The sequence below is a fragment of the Elaeis guineensis genome, chromosome 14 (assembly GCF_000442705.2).
Source record: "Elaeis guineensis isolate ETL-2024a chromosome 14, EG11, whole genome shotgun sequence".
Classification (NCBI taxonomy): Eukaryota; Viridiplantae; Streptophyta; class Magnoliopsida; order Arecales; family Arecaceae; genus Elaeis; species Elaeis guineensis.
The window spans coordinates 52,644,612-52,660,378 of record NC_026006.2 but is presented as its reverse complement, the minus strand read 5'-3'; the positions used below and the strand labels follow the sequence as shown (position 1 = coordinate 52,660,378).

At 33.2% G+C, this 15,767-nt stretch overlaps 1 protein-coding gene across 1 annotated transcript; it reads left to right on the top strand.

Annotated features, from left to right (window-relative positions):
• Positions 1 to 4,672: 4,672 nt before the first annotated feature.
• On the top strand, positions 4,673 to 6,414 carry LOC105057726 (phospholipase A1-Igamma3, chloroplastic). Its single transcript, XM_010940420.4, has one exon. The coding sequence runs from the start codon at positions 4,749 to 4,751 to the stop codon at positions 6,246 to 6,248; it is 1,500 nt and encodes a 499-aa protein (XP_010938722.1). The 5' UTR covers positions 4,673 to 4,748; the 3' UTR covers positions 6,249 to 6,414.
• The last annotated feature ends 9,353 nt before the right edge of the window (positions 6,415 to 15,767 follow it).

Genomic DNA, 15,767 nt, shown 5'->3' with positions numbered 1-15,767 from the left:
GGCTCGCTCATTGTCCATTATCGCTTTTGTTCGTCTTTCCTTCGAATGCTTGTCGAAGTAGTTCAGTGTCAAATGTGCAATTACAGCATGGAGAAAAGAGGCCGGTAGGATATTCACAGATAAGATTAGATGAATGTTAAATGGATGCCAGCTGAAGTTGAAGGAGCATTGTATGGTTAAGTATAATAACCAACCGAATTTGTATGAGATTCGATTGAGATGAAGGTATTATAGCCCTGATGAACCTGATTATACATAGACAATTGACTTAGGGGCACGTACATGCATATGTAAGAAGTGGAAGTTATTGCATTACCCATGTTTTCATTTGTTTGCTGTATGTGCCAGTGAAAACTTAGACTGAAAATAGTTCGTTGACAACTGTTATACTATTTCATATTATGAGTAGTCATATACACCTACCTTCCATTCTCCAGAGAGTCCATACTATTGGCCTGAGTGCACTATACCTAGACTCATACCATATCCATCCATAAGAAGATAAGAAAAGGGGCATCCACAATCAAGGAGGATCCAAAATGATATGGATGCAATGGAGCACCAAAATATTGTACGGTGTAGATTGTGCAAGAAAATAGGACACAACCAGCGCAAATGCCCCCAATGGGCAGATGCCCAAAATGTTATGGGTGAGTTGATGTTTCTAACTATCTTTGTCATACGCTTGTCTTTATATTTTGCACCTTAGACATGGCTAGTTCAGGCTCTGACGTGCATCCGAGACCGACTGATCCTACCATGCTCTATCTCCAAACTCGATAGCATAGCGACAGTATATATTCTGGAGAGGACATGGGCCCCCTACACTATAGACATAGATATTCGACTGTCATGCACATCTTGCAGCCACATAAGAGGATCTGACAGTATTTTCATATATCTGATTTTTATGGAGTATTTAGAGTTTGCGATATATAGCTAGATTGGGCACTCATCATAGTCATAGTAGAGTGATGGCATCAGGAGACTCATACTTTCCACCTGCTCATCAAGAAGGCGATGATCACTTTACAGGACGTTGCCGTTCTTCTCAGATTATAGGTGCACGGGCCTGCCATCACCGGTACTGCACAGATTATCTAGTCAAATTTATGTGAGGAGTTATTTAGGATTGACTGTCAGAGACAATGTTATCGAGATCTTCACTGAGATTTCACTGGCTTCACGATACATTCCACCACTTATCGGATGATGCGGATGATGAGACCGTGTGGAGGCATGCACGAGCATTTATTCTTTGCCTTATCAGTGGTCATCTGTTCATCGATAAATTCGATTTCCACATGCAGTTGTTGTACTTTCTCCTACTACGTGATCTTGATGTATGTGGACAGTGGAGTTGGGGCAGCACTACCTTAGTTTTCTTGTATCGTGAGCTCTATAGGGCCACCAGACTAGATGCACATGAGATAGCAGCACCATTGGTGTTCTTTCGCTTTGGGTATGGGAGCATTTACATGTCGGACGGCCAGATCGGGTGCTTCCTAGGGTAGGAGTCCATCAGCCGGTGATGGGAGGTGATGCAGCAGGATATGGCCCGTTAGATGTGGATGATGCTGATTTTGAGGGCCCATTTGATGGCATATAGCATGATTAAATTGATCCACTGGGATGCAGATATGTAACCAATAGCACTGAATTTATATGATAAATGACTGCATATTTTCATATAATAACATAGTGACTTTGTTTTGGACAGATGGAGGACTCGATTGACTGGTGCTAGCAATCCAGTGCTACACACAATCATATACTATAGGGATCAACTTGACCAGTAGCTCGACGATCAGATGGTATGGGTACCTTACACACCATAAATATTGGCCGCATTGCCCAAAGTATGTCGATCAGATCAGTATGTATGGAGGACATGTGCACCTCTCATTTACTTCGACATCGTGGAGATCTATTGTCCAGAGCGTGTAATGCGACAGTTTGGCATACATCAGGATGTTTCCCCATCATGCGACACTCGTGACGCTCTCCACAGTTTGGATCGACCAGGGCGGCATCACCACAATTGGGTTCGAGAGTATCGAGAGCATATTAGCGCATGGGAGCGGCAGAAAAATTTGATTGTAGCTGATCCACCCATGATTTTCATAATGGATTATTATGATCTATATCTGCAGTAGTACAGGAGCATCACTAAGCGATTTATCTCGCTATTGATGCATGAGCAGTCCAAGATGAGGTTCCGTTCTTCAGGCAGCATGATGGACATTATGTTAAGTATATTTTATTTGTCTCATTTTATTATGTTGTTATTGGTATACTTATGAAAAATATTTATTTTTCTTTTCACACTGACAGTTTCAGAGGATCACGTCGCTATACCATACGGCAATGAGTGGCTTCCATTCGGTCACTATTGGGTACAAAAATCGAGCACTTGCCGATGTTATGGATGGTCTTGTCGATACTATGCTAGTCATCTTAGAGGATAGATGACTTCAGATTGTGCCATCGGCGGATGATCCGAGTATCTCTTCATATGCTCAGCACACTTCATACCCTAGTTTCTCAGACATCGATCTCCCCATAGGTGATGCGTCTATATCACCAAGGATGAGCGAGCCGAGAGACATTGTACTGATCTGATGAGCAACATGTTGACCAGCATTGGAGGGCCAGAGGTAGGGGTCGACTAGGAGTTTTTCGAGATAGACACAGATACATATTGATAGGCCGAGCACGCCATCATCTCTTGCTCCATCGGTTGATATCGTGCCTGAGCCATTACACCAATGATTAGAGATGACACGCGTTTATGAGAGGCAGATGTGGAGAAAGCCTCAGTATCTTGATATATACGCCTCTCGATAGTTGTGATATTTTTATATTTTTTTTTGCTAAAAAATTTTATAATCATCAAATATTGGGTTACATTATTTTAAAATTAATATTATAATTTTTTTAATCTGAAAGCACATATTATATTTTTTTTGTTAGTTGCGTAAAAAATTAATTATTGATCTTGATACAGGATATATGGTTGAAGTTTGAGATTGTCCATTATTTCTAGGATATTCTATCATACTAATTATAAATAATATTGGAGAAATTTGAATTTGTATCTTAAAAAAATATATTTAATATAATAATACAATATGATACTACATAATAATATATATTTATATAATATAATATAGTATAATATAATATAATATAATATAATAATATAATAATATATAATAATATAATAATATAATAATATATAATAGTATAATATCATATATTATATATTGATATTTATAATATTTCACACTATATTATGATATATAATAATGTTATATGATATATAATACATAATATATATAATATAATAATGTATAATAATATAATATAATATATTATATATTAATATTTATAATGTATATAATCTATCTAATATTTTGTACTATATTATATTATATAATAATATTTTATAATACATAATAATGTCATATGATATATATTATATATAATATAATAATGTTATATTGTATATATAATATAATATTATATAATACAATAACATATAATAATATAATATCATATATTAGATATTGATATTTATAATATTTTACACTATATTATTATATGTAATAATGTTGTATAATATATATTATATTATATTAAAATAAAATATTAATATAATATAATATCTTAATATATTATATTACATTATAATAATATACAATGATAAAATAATATAATAATATATTAATATAATATATTATTATATAATTTATAATAATATTATTATATAATATATATTATATTATATTAATATAAAATATTAATATAATATAATATTATAACATATAATATTGTATATATATAATTTACTTATAGAGTCGTCCTATGTTAGGGTGACTTATAGAGTCACTTTATGTTAGAATGACTTATATTATCCGATCTGTCCCCCCAAGCTGACGCAAAGGATGATGAGTCAACGTAGAAATTCGCTTTACTATAAGATATCTTTCGTTCGGACAGTATTTTAGTAAATACTTTAGAATGAGTTTTATTTTTATAATTATTTTTTAATTGGATATTAAATCGGTAAAAAATCTAAAAATTTTACGGATTACAAAATATAATCATATATTTCGTGAAAAAAAAAAACAAACAAGAAAAGTATATCAACGAAATATAAGAGGCATGAATCAATTGACATCTTACTGTCTCGAATCAGCCACCTCCATCACATGTGCTCTAGTGTTGTCCACAAAGAGAAATTTTTCGTGCAATTTTTTTTTTTTCCACACCGCTGTCCGATCTCGTGCGTGAGCCAAGTTACGCGTGCGGTGCAGAAAAAAGTTTTCGTCCACAAATATGTGCACATGGCCTATAGAAGATCGAGACAGCCAATAGTGCACTAATTAAAGGGCACCCGGCCGGTGGATTGGCTATGCGGCCCGATACAAGTGATGTGGAGATGTGTGGAATCAAACAAATACTCACCCGCCACAACGGTGTTTTAGTGGAGAATAATAGAAAAAAGTGACACAGATAGCCAGCCAGTAGAACAACATTTTTTACTCACACTAGCTAAAGTTTCTTCCTGTAACTTTCCATCAATAGACAGCACAGTATAGGTGGTCCACCCACGCATGACTTGCGGTCCATCAGCCTCCTTATATCACCTCCAAGGCTCCTCCAACTCTCTGCTATTCTATCTTGATATACATCCAAAGAAATTGTTGGGACACCAAAACAAAGTAAGTTCAAGTATTGGTCCTATGGCATTCCTCTCTTTATCAAGCTTTTATCCTCAGTTCCATACACCACCACTGCTTTCCTTTCCCTCCCCCACTCCTACCATCTCAAAACCGACCATCTTCAACACTAAGTCCTTGTTCCTTAACTCAAACACAACCACCTCGTTGAAATGCTTGCCCACACCACTTGAACTTGCTTCTCATTGTGTTGAAGAGGAAGAGCAGCTTCTCCACCATGTTTGGAGGAAGATCCATGGCTCTGACGACTGGACCGGCCTCCTCGACCCCATGAACCCCCTCCTCCGCAGCGAGATCATCCGCTACGGAGAATTCGCTCAGGCCTGCTACGACGCCTTCGATTTCGATCCCCACTCCAAGTACTGCGGCACTTGCAAATACTCAGGCAACCACTTCTTCGACCGGCTCCACATGCCGGCGGCCGGCCATGGCTATGAGATCAGCCGCTACCTCTATGCCACCTCCAACATCAACCTCCCTAACTTCTTCCAAAAAAAGCGTCTACGCAACGTGTGGAGCACCCATGCCAATTGGATGGGTTACATCGCCTTTGCCACAGATCCTCTAGAGATTGCTCGGCTTGGCCGGCGTGACATCGTCATCGCATGGCGAGGCACCGTCACGTACCTCGAGTGGATCCATGACCTCAAAGACATCCTAACGCCGGTGTACTTCGGCGACGATCCCTCCATCAAGGTGGAGTCCGGCTTCTTGGATTTGTACACCATGAAGGAGCACCGGTGCAACTACTGCTCCTTCTCAGCCAGAGAACAAGTGCTCGCTGATATCAAAAGATTAGTAGAAAGATTCAGCGGCGAAGAGCTTAGCATTACGGTCACCGGGCACAGTCTGGGAGCGGCGCTAGCTTTGCTCAGTGCTTACGATATCGCGGAGATGGGGCTAAATATTAGAGAAGACGGGGAGATGATACCGGTGACGGTGTTCTCCTTCTCGGGGCCGAGAGTTGGGAATCTGAGGTTCAAATTGCGATGCGAGGAGCTGGGGGTGAAGGTGCTGAGGGTGATCAACGTGCATGACCGGGTGCCGAGCGTGCCGGGGATAATTGCGAACGAGAAGTTCCAATACCAGAGGGTGGTGGAGGAGGTGATGTGGTTCCCGTGGAGCTACGCGCATGTGGGGGTGGAGCTGGCGTTGGATCACAGGGAGTCGCCGTTCCTGAAGGAGAGTGGGGACGTGCGGTGCGTGCATAATTTGGAGGCGCATTTGCACCTGGTGGATGGGTATCAGGGGAAGGGGAGGGGGTTCGAGTCGGCGGGGGGGAGGGACGTGGCGCTGGTGAACAAGAGCTGCGACTTCTTGAGGGAGGAGCTGGGGGTGCCGCCGAGGTGGTGGCAGGATGAGAACAAGGGGATGGTGAGGGGGGAGGATGGGCGGTGGGTGGTGCCGGAGAGGCCAAGGGTGGAGGCGCATCCGCCGGACACGGCTCACCACCTCGACAAGGTGCTCAAGGGTGGGAGGCCACCGCGCTTGGAATCCCGTTAGTTCTCTCTCCCATCATCGTATCATGGTTCCATTTTAGTTATCTGCTGATGGAATGATAGCCGAGCTGAAGTTCCACCATATGATGGTGTTTGTTTTTTTGTTTCCCCCCTAAAAATGGAAAAGAAAAGAATAGTTACTTTATTAACAATAGTAGGATAATTATTGATCTTAGGCTATCTTAGCCCGCATCTCTGCAATTACATTAACCAAATGATTGGCTACATGATTTGATTTTTTTTAAATAAAAATTTTTAATTTTTAATCCCTATAATTAAAAAAAGCTATTTTGCTATAATTATATTTGCTAGTAACTTAATATAGAATTCGAATCAATGATCTCTAGCTTGAATGTCAAGCCCTCAACTACCAAGCTACAATATATATTATCATGATGAAAAGAATTTTATTTAATTTGAGTTATTCTTATATATTCATATCATTAAATAATTATTTAATATATATTATGATATTAAAAATGAAATGAATTTATTTTATTTTTATTTTTCATGATTTTTAAAATTTTATTATTGAAACTATTTGAAAATTAACTTCTATGCATTCTCACATTTATATATAATTTTTCTTATAAGCTATCTAATAATAGATAATTCATGATATTTTTCATATATGCTATCATAAATAAGTAATGACGGTATTTGATAAATAATATTGATGTTATTATATTATATTTTATATTAAATAATTTGTTATTCTTATTTTAATACAAGATCGGTTGAATCAGTGATTTATATGTAGTGATACTAAGAAGGATCGATAACTTGTTGAAATATCCTTGGTGCTAGGGTTTTAATCATGTGAGATTTGATAAATACCATAATGTGTATGATAGCATATTTGATGGTCCTTGGATGATTAGATTCATGCTCTATATAAAAATTAACAATTTAAAATTTAGTAGCAATCTTTCAAAATCCCATAAATTATGTTATATATTAGCATATTAGCTAAATATCATAATAGTTATTACACCTTCGATTGGAGTTGTAGCAACTACCGTATACTTATGCAGCTTGCAAGCATATAAGGCATTTCATATGATATCGAATACAGTATAATGGAGATAATTTTAAATAACTAAAATTCAAAATTTAATTAACTAATAAATCAAATTGGTAAATAAAAATTTAAAAATTTTGCATCACTTAAATTTCAGTTAATAATTCTATAGAATATAATAATAAATATATATCTAAACTATATTGATATTGTCAAATTTCGCATCTAGTCTCACTCTCAAAGTCGTCTGCAACTATCTGAATTTGAAAAGAAAGAAAAGATAGCTAGCTTGATAGCCCAATAGATAATAAATACCTTAACTAGATAATTTATATAATAATATAGAATACAATAGTCAAATATAATTTATTGTTAATTAGTATAGAAAATATAATCAATTTTTTTCAAAACATACATCTAACAACTCCAATATCTTTTAAATGTTTGTATGCATAATCATAAATCCAATCCAAAATAAATCATATTTAACTATGACCAGGTTTATTTTTTGTGCCTAGGCCTGAAATAGAACAGCACTTATACTATATGGAGTGGGCCAGAATATCGTATTTATATCCTATGATATAGTAAAGAATATCTCATATATATATATATATATATATATATATATATATATATATATATATATATATATATATATATGCACCCTGTGGCGGGATCAAAAAATAAAACAATGAGCTTAATAATAGTAAGAGTGCTAGTATATAATCCATAATGATAGGATTCAGAATATAGTTAAATGGAGAGTCCAAATTCGATACATATCAAAATATTTTTTGCAAAATAATATATATTTTATAATTCAATTAAAATATGTATATATAATATAATATCATAAACAATTAAAGTAATAGTTTGAGAAATATTATTTCAAAATTCTATATCAATTTGCCATTCAAAACATAATTTTATAATATTGATAAATCACACATAAATTGAATAACAATTTATTTTTATTAAAAATAATATTATATAAATAAAAAAATTTAGAAAAAAAAGTAGACATTGCTTACTTTGCACAAACAACATACAGACAAATCCGAGAAGTCCTAAAATTTTTCTTCAGAATCTAATATCCAAAAATTATAATTTTATCAAAATTAAATTATAATTATTTTCAAAAAAAAAACTAAGTTGCAATACTCTTATAAGACTAGCCAGATAATAGCATCTAATGTCCTGATCGGTTCAATCTAGGATATCTTATTGACCAACTCAATCAAAAGTCATGCTAGTATACTAGGTTACAATTGATTGTAGAATCTAGTAGTGTCCAATCCGATCGGGATGGGGATTGGCTGCATGCCGTCAGACAACCATGGATCAAGATTCCTCTTAACTAGAGACGATCAAGATAATTGAAGGAAGATCTTTACTAGATTAAATAATCTTAAAGATATTACAATGATGAGAAAAATAATTTAGAAAGAGAAACTTTATAAAAAGAAAAACTTGAGAGAAAATTGAAAAAGAGACAATAGAGAAAAAAAAATGGAGGAAAGAGAGAAACTCTCTTGCTTTTTTCTTTCTTTTCTTTTCTTCTTCTTTCCCTTAGTTTCCTAGCGAAATAGAGGACCACCCTTTTCCCCTCTTTTCCATAATAAAGAATCCCTTATGCCGGTGGTGGTCATGGCCAATAGTGGCTGGGGCTATAAGTATAGCCAAGCATCCTACAATCGGCAGTTGATAGCGACGATCGGCACCAAAAAGGAAATCCAAAATAAATCATTGGAAAATAAGGAAAAATTGAAGGCTTGTTTTTTTCTCAAATAAATTTCCACGATAGTTGGTCCAAATCCATGATTTAAAGGCTAAGGAGTGTGTAGAGAAGGATAATCAAAGGATTTTGGGCCTTACCTTATTTTCTCAATGGTGTTTAGCCATGATGGAGGCGAAAATCGTCCGGTTAGAAACTCGAGCAACCACCAGTGATCGACAATCAGAGGTCAAGTTTTCTGATGGAGAGATAGAAGGGAAGTCTCGATCTATTAAATAGAGTTAGAAAGAGGAAACCAAGTCCTCCTCGGCTTTAGATTCTCAGAGAAATTTGGGAGGAAGCCAGTTCAAATACAATGGGAGTTCTTCCCATCGTATTTTTCTTCCTCTCTTTTTTCTATCCTCGATTTCAAATTTATACAGCTCCTTTTGGACCATTTTTAGCTTACCAGGCTGGTCAAGTTGATCAAACCCAGTCTATTGGTTAGTCTAGAATGGGCTAAGTTATCACAATAGCAATTTTAGTTTCTAGCACTTCAGGTTATATGATGTGACAATCAAATTCATAGAGAAATTTATAATAAAGTACTACTAATAAAAAAAATATTTATTGAAAAATAATGGCATTTTTACTATAAAGTGGAAAAAAAAATTTAAAGATATAAAATAGGACATGTGATATGCAATTTACTATCAAAAGTTATTTTTATTGGAGTGAGTATATCCTAACATGTCCAACCAGATATATTATTGAAGATACATAGAAAATTTTTTCGGAAAATGATATAAAAAAATTTTTGGAAAATGATATAAAAACATGATTCTAACTTTCCCTAACAGGATAATGTGGACAATTTATAGTTTCATCACAGCCAACATGACAGTACCGTGAATAGCAATGAAACTAGCTTTATAGGAGTTTATTTGAGTGATTAAAAAAGAGTTTATATATTCTAGAAAATGGGGGTTCCAAGTAATAAAGTTTCCTTATGAGCTCATTTTTGTAGGAGAGAAAATGATGAATATTTAACCCTTTTCTTTCCTTGTTTCTATGTCAAATCCATGTTATATCCGTCTTATAGCTAGATGTGGAGTTTTGTTTTAAGAAGCCCATTTTTAACGTTCATTAGGATTAAATATATTATACTAAATTTATGAGAATTTTCCAAAGCTCCACCACTAGTAGCTAGATAGAGCACATAGAATAATGTTTATTATTTATTTATTTAAATCAATTCCCATATAAATTATGCATGAAAAATTGTTAGGATGAGGATTAATTAGATTTTGCTATAAATGTTGTTTTTCTTAAGATAACCACAAGATAAACAAGATTCTTTCTATAGAAGTTAGGATTGGTACCTCATAGAAATCAAAAGGTTGAGGTGCTTCATGACAAATGATAGGACTGTTATGCAACATGAAGAATTTCAAAATCCTTTTTCTAATTATATAATGCTTGAAATTATTTTTTATTCATAAACTACCTTTATGTTTTCAAACAAATCATATCTTTTCCTCTTCAAACTCTATCAATTTTCTTGTAGTGATCCATCATTTAACTTTAAGAAGAAATCTATAAATTTAACATCAAAATTAGTGGGGATTTATGCATTCACTACAAGAAAAGAGAGTTTTTGCGATAAATTTATTTACGACAGAGTTATTTTCATCGCCAATAAGACTATTTACGAAGAAAAAATAAATTCATCGTTAATAATAAAATATTTATGATAAAAATTTTGTTTCGTTGCAAGTAGCTCCATATTTGCGATGAAAAAAAAATTCATTATAAATACATATTATTTGCAATGATTATTTTTATCATAAATAATAAAATATTTATTTAAATCTTAAATTTTTAAATATTAGGGATAAAAATAGTTTCATCATAAATAATATTAGTATTTGTGATGAAAACTCATTTTTTATCGTAAATATATGTTATTTACGATCAAAAATTTTCGTCACTAATATTTGAAGAAAAATAAAAAATTTAAAAATTATAGATTATTTGCAACAAAATTTTTTCATCATAAATAATGTAGTATTTTCGATGAAAACTAATTTTTCATCGTAAATACCTTCTTATTTACGATGAAAATTTTTTCATTGCTAATATTTGAAAAAATAAAAAATTTTAAAAATTTTAAAATTATAGATTATTTACGATGAAAATATTACATCACAAATACTTGAGTATTGATGATGAAAATAAATTTTTTATCATAAATAAAAATTATTTAGGATGAAAAATTTTTGTCGCTAATATTTAAAAAAAAAATAAAAAATTTAAAAATTATATATTATTTATGATGAAAATATTATGTCATAATTAATTGAGTATTTATGACAGAAAGTAGATTTTTGTTATAAATACATAATGATTTACGATAAAAAAATTTTATCACTAATAAATAAAAAAATAAAAAATTTAAAAAATTTAAAAGCTGCAGATTATTAGTGACAAAAATTTTGCATCGTAAATAGTTGTGTATTTGTGACAAAAAATCACTTTCTATTGTAAATACTCAATTATTTATGACGAAAAATTTTCATCACTAATATTTAAAAAAAATAAAAATTTTTAAAAATTTAAAAATTATAGATTATTTGCTACGAAAATATTATATCATAAATAATTATGTATTTACGATGAAAAGTGACTTTTCATCATAAATACTCATCTATTTATGATAAAAAAATTTTATCTTTAATATATTAAAAAAATAAAAAATTTAAAAAATTAAAAATTATAGATTATTAGTGATGAAATTTTTTTTTATCGTAAATAGTCAATTATTTGAGATGAAAATATTTTCATCATCAATATTTTTAAAAAAATAAAAAGTTAAAAATATAAAAATTATTTACGATAATATTTTTCATCTCTAAGTTTCTTTGAATCTGTCTCATTGCTCAATTTTGCGTAGGTTGTTGGTTCTATGGACTGACCAGAGATCATAAAGTACAAAGATCTTGTATCTACCTAAAAACATAGAAAGAAGATGATACTGAATCTTTATATGTTAAAACATGATCCACAAAAAAGTTATCCAAAGATTCTCGAATGTATACCAAACTAGGCCTCCTAAATTTTTTTAAATAAAAATTCTTCTAAATTTTTTAATAATTGTATAAGTCATTTGCATGATGATGTAATATAAGTCATGCATAATAGGTGTAATGTTCATCAAGTTCAAAATTTATAATATTGATTGATCATCTCCAAATAGCAAGATATCTTTTACGATAAATCATATTAATTATGGTCTCTCTATCTAAGTTACTCTAATAAAGAAAGAAAAAATGAAGCATAATTAATATCATACAAAACAATAATATTTATCATAATTTTTCATAATAAATTAGTATTTTTTAAAATATTTAGTTATCCATAAATTGTTCTAAATTTAATTAGAAGGCATGAAAAGTAATTTTGAGCATTTGGTTATCTCAAAGGATCAAAGTCAATTCCCAACCTAAGGATCCAGATTCAAAAATATTTAGAATGACTTGGATTGATAAGAACTGAAATGAGTTCTACTCAAGTAATCAAATACTTTTAACTCAAACTACAGTTGATGCTACTAAAGCATACTTTTCATAGTATTAAATGAAACAAGTTTCAGTAACAAAAAAATGAAACTAATAAAATATGATTGCATAGCTCATATATTAAATATGAATAACTTATTTGTTTGACTCATATTTTGACTCTTTTTGGTATTAAATTTAAATTTTTTAGATATGTCCATGACATAAAATATTTGTCTCTACGTTCCTTTAGCTCAACATTGTATAAAGTAAAATTTTTTGAGATGACATCGCATATGAGATGCAAGGATACTTTGGATGGCTATGATCTTCTCATCCAATTTTTTTTTTTCAAAAAAAAAAAACTTATAACTATACTTACAATTTTAGACATGCACACATATTATCTATATGTAATGCCTATTTATTAAGGATGGGAGTTGACATAATAGGGTGGATATGTGTTGCATAACTTAATGAAAAAAAAGCTTGAAACTTAGATTTAATATAAAAATAAATATATAAAAATAAATTAATATCTTTTCTAGTTTATTCTTGCTTGCGAAAGAGAGAAAATTGTACCCCATGAAATCACATAACCTTTTTAAATTATAAAAACAATACCCTCTGTACATATGCCCAACTACAATAAATATTATTTATCATTACTGTTTATTTTAAAAAGTTTCAAGTATAGAGATCGAAGGAAACTTGATTGAGATCCAATATATTTATTAACTAATTTTGAGCCCTTACATTGTGTGCGGGTTCTAGGTCATATAATGGATTATTAATATATATATATATATAGTAAAATAATGTCCATCCAATTTTTTTTCATGAAAAATAATTAACGATGAAAATTATTTTTCATTGCTAATAAGATAATTAATGATGAAATATTTTATTTTTGTCACAAATTTTTTGAAAAATTGGGGTAATTTTTTTCTCAAAAATTATTAGCGACGAAAATTTTTTTCATCACTAATAACCTAATTAATGATGAAACATTTTTCATCGCAAATAAATTTTTTTTTATGAAAAAACTTTTTCAGCAAAAAAATAAAAAAAAATTATTAGAAATTATTAGCGATGAAAATTATTTGCATCTCTAACAATATTATTAATGATAAAAAATTTTTCATCATAAATAATTTTTTTCGGTGAAAATTTTTTTTATCGGAGAATTTTTTTTTCACATTATTAGCGATGAAAATTCAGTTTTCATTGCTAATAACATTATTAGCGATGAAAATTTTCATCGCTAATAGTTCACGTCACATCCACGTCTCTTCGCGCGAAACCCTTCTTCTCTCCCCCCTCTTGTTTCACGCGAAACCCATTTCCCCCTCCCCTCTCTACTTTCCCGATCTCTCTCTCTCTCCCTCCGTCGCTTCCCGCTAGTGAGCAGCGCTCCACCACCATCGTCTGCATCCACGCCGCCTGTCGGAGGTAAGGATTTCAGCCATCCTTTTTTTTGGTGTTGATCGGGCCACCGAGGGGTCGGAGAGAGGTCGACCGGTGGCAACAGAGACGGGGCCAGCAGTGTTTGAGACGGGGCTGGTGGGGAGGGAGTCTGGGGCCAGAGATGGGGGGATGGGGTTGGGGGCGGGATGTGGCCGGTGGGGGATGGGTCGGGGAAGAGGCGGTCGGTGGCCCCATCTCCGTCATCGGGGAGGGTGTCGGCCGACGGAGATGGGGCCGAGGAGGGGGCGACGGCGGAGGGAAGAGAGAAAGGAGGGGGGAAAAGAAAAAAAGTAAAAAGTAAAAAAAGAAAAAAAGAAAAAAAAAGAAAAAAAAAGAAAAAAAAAGAGAAGATGGGGTCGGGGAGGGGGCAGCCGACGATCGAGGGAGATGGGGCCGAGGAGGGTGTCTGCCGGCAGAGATGGGGCCGGGGATGGGGTTGCTGGCGACCGGGGGAGATAGGGCCGAGGAGGGTGTTGGCCGACGGAGATGGGGCCGGTTAGGGGGTGGCCGGTGGCCGGGGGGATGGGGCCGGGGAGGGTGTCTGCCGACGGAGATGGGACCGGGGGTGGGGCCGCTAGCGACCGAGGGAGACGGGGTCGGGAAGGGTGTCGGCCGGCGGAGATGAGGCTGGGGAGGGGGCAGCCGGTGGTCGAGGGAGATGGGGTCGGGGAGGGTGTCGGCCGGTAGAGATGGGGCCGGGGAGGGGGCGACCGACGGTCGAGGGAGACGGGGTCGGGGAGAAAATTATTTGATTAATAAAATTATTTAATTATTTAATTAATTATATTTGTTGCATAAATTTTTTAGTGTTACTACTGAAATTATTTAATTATTTGATTAATTATTTTTTGTTCCACTAATATAATGTACATTGCTGTTACTTATTACAATTTAATTATTTTATGTGTTGCTTTGTATACTTTTGTTTATTATAATTAAATATAAAAATTATTTTTATTTCAAAAAAATACTATTGAATTTTTTGATAAAAAAAATTTAATGCAGAGTTACTCTTTTTTGATAAATTAGAAATCCATCTTCGAATGTATGTTCAAAGATGATAGTTAAATTGTATTGAGCCATAGATTCTCGTTCAAGAGTCGATCTTCATCGAGATCAACTCTTGGATGTCCCATATTCGGATTTTTTAAAAAAATAATAATCTTATTACTGTTAATAGTTGATATTTTATTTCATTATACGGTATTCAGTAGTTATCTGTCCACTATTTTTTGGATATATGGTGGATAGGGTGCGTAGGCACTATATTCACATCGTATACTAGGAGAACCATGGGAAGATGCTGCCAAAATTTTTATAATAATGAGATGAAATATCCACTAATAACAATAATAAGATTATTACTTTTCTGAAAGGGATAGGGCCACACCTATTAGTAATGATTTGAAATGGATAGGATAATATATTTTTGCTTCATTAAATTGATGGAAGGAGATTTTTTGTATTACTGTTTAATCTGTGTTTTGTAATATGTGTTGTTTTATATAAAATGATCTGTGTCTGGATCCGAATCGAAATTTTGATCGAAATTCGGATCGCGATTCAATCCGAAATTCAGATCGAGATCCAGTTTGGATGAATACCACTGAACCTTTTTTTATTGTTAATAATTTTCTGTTTGTTGTTAGATGGATATAAAAAAAAATTGGATGAATGCTAGAGGTATTTTTTTGCTTAAATATAGAAAAAAAGTTCGAGATTTTATTGAATTTACACGGCATAAGGCTGATAGTGCTAGTC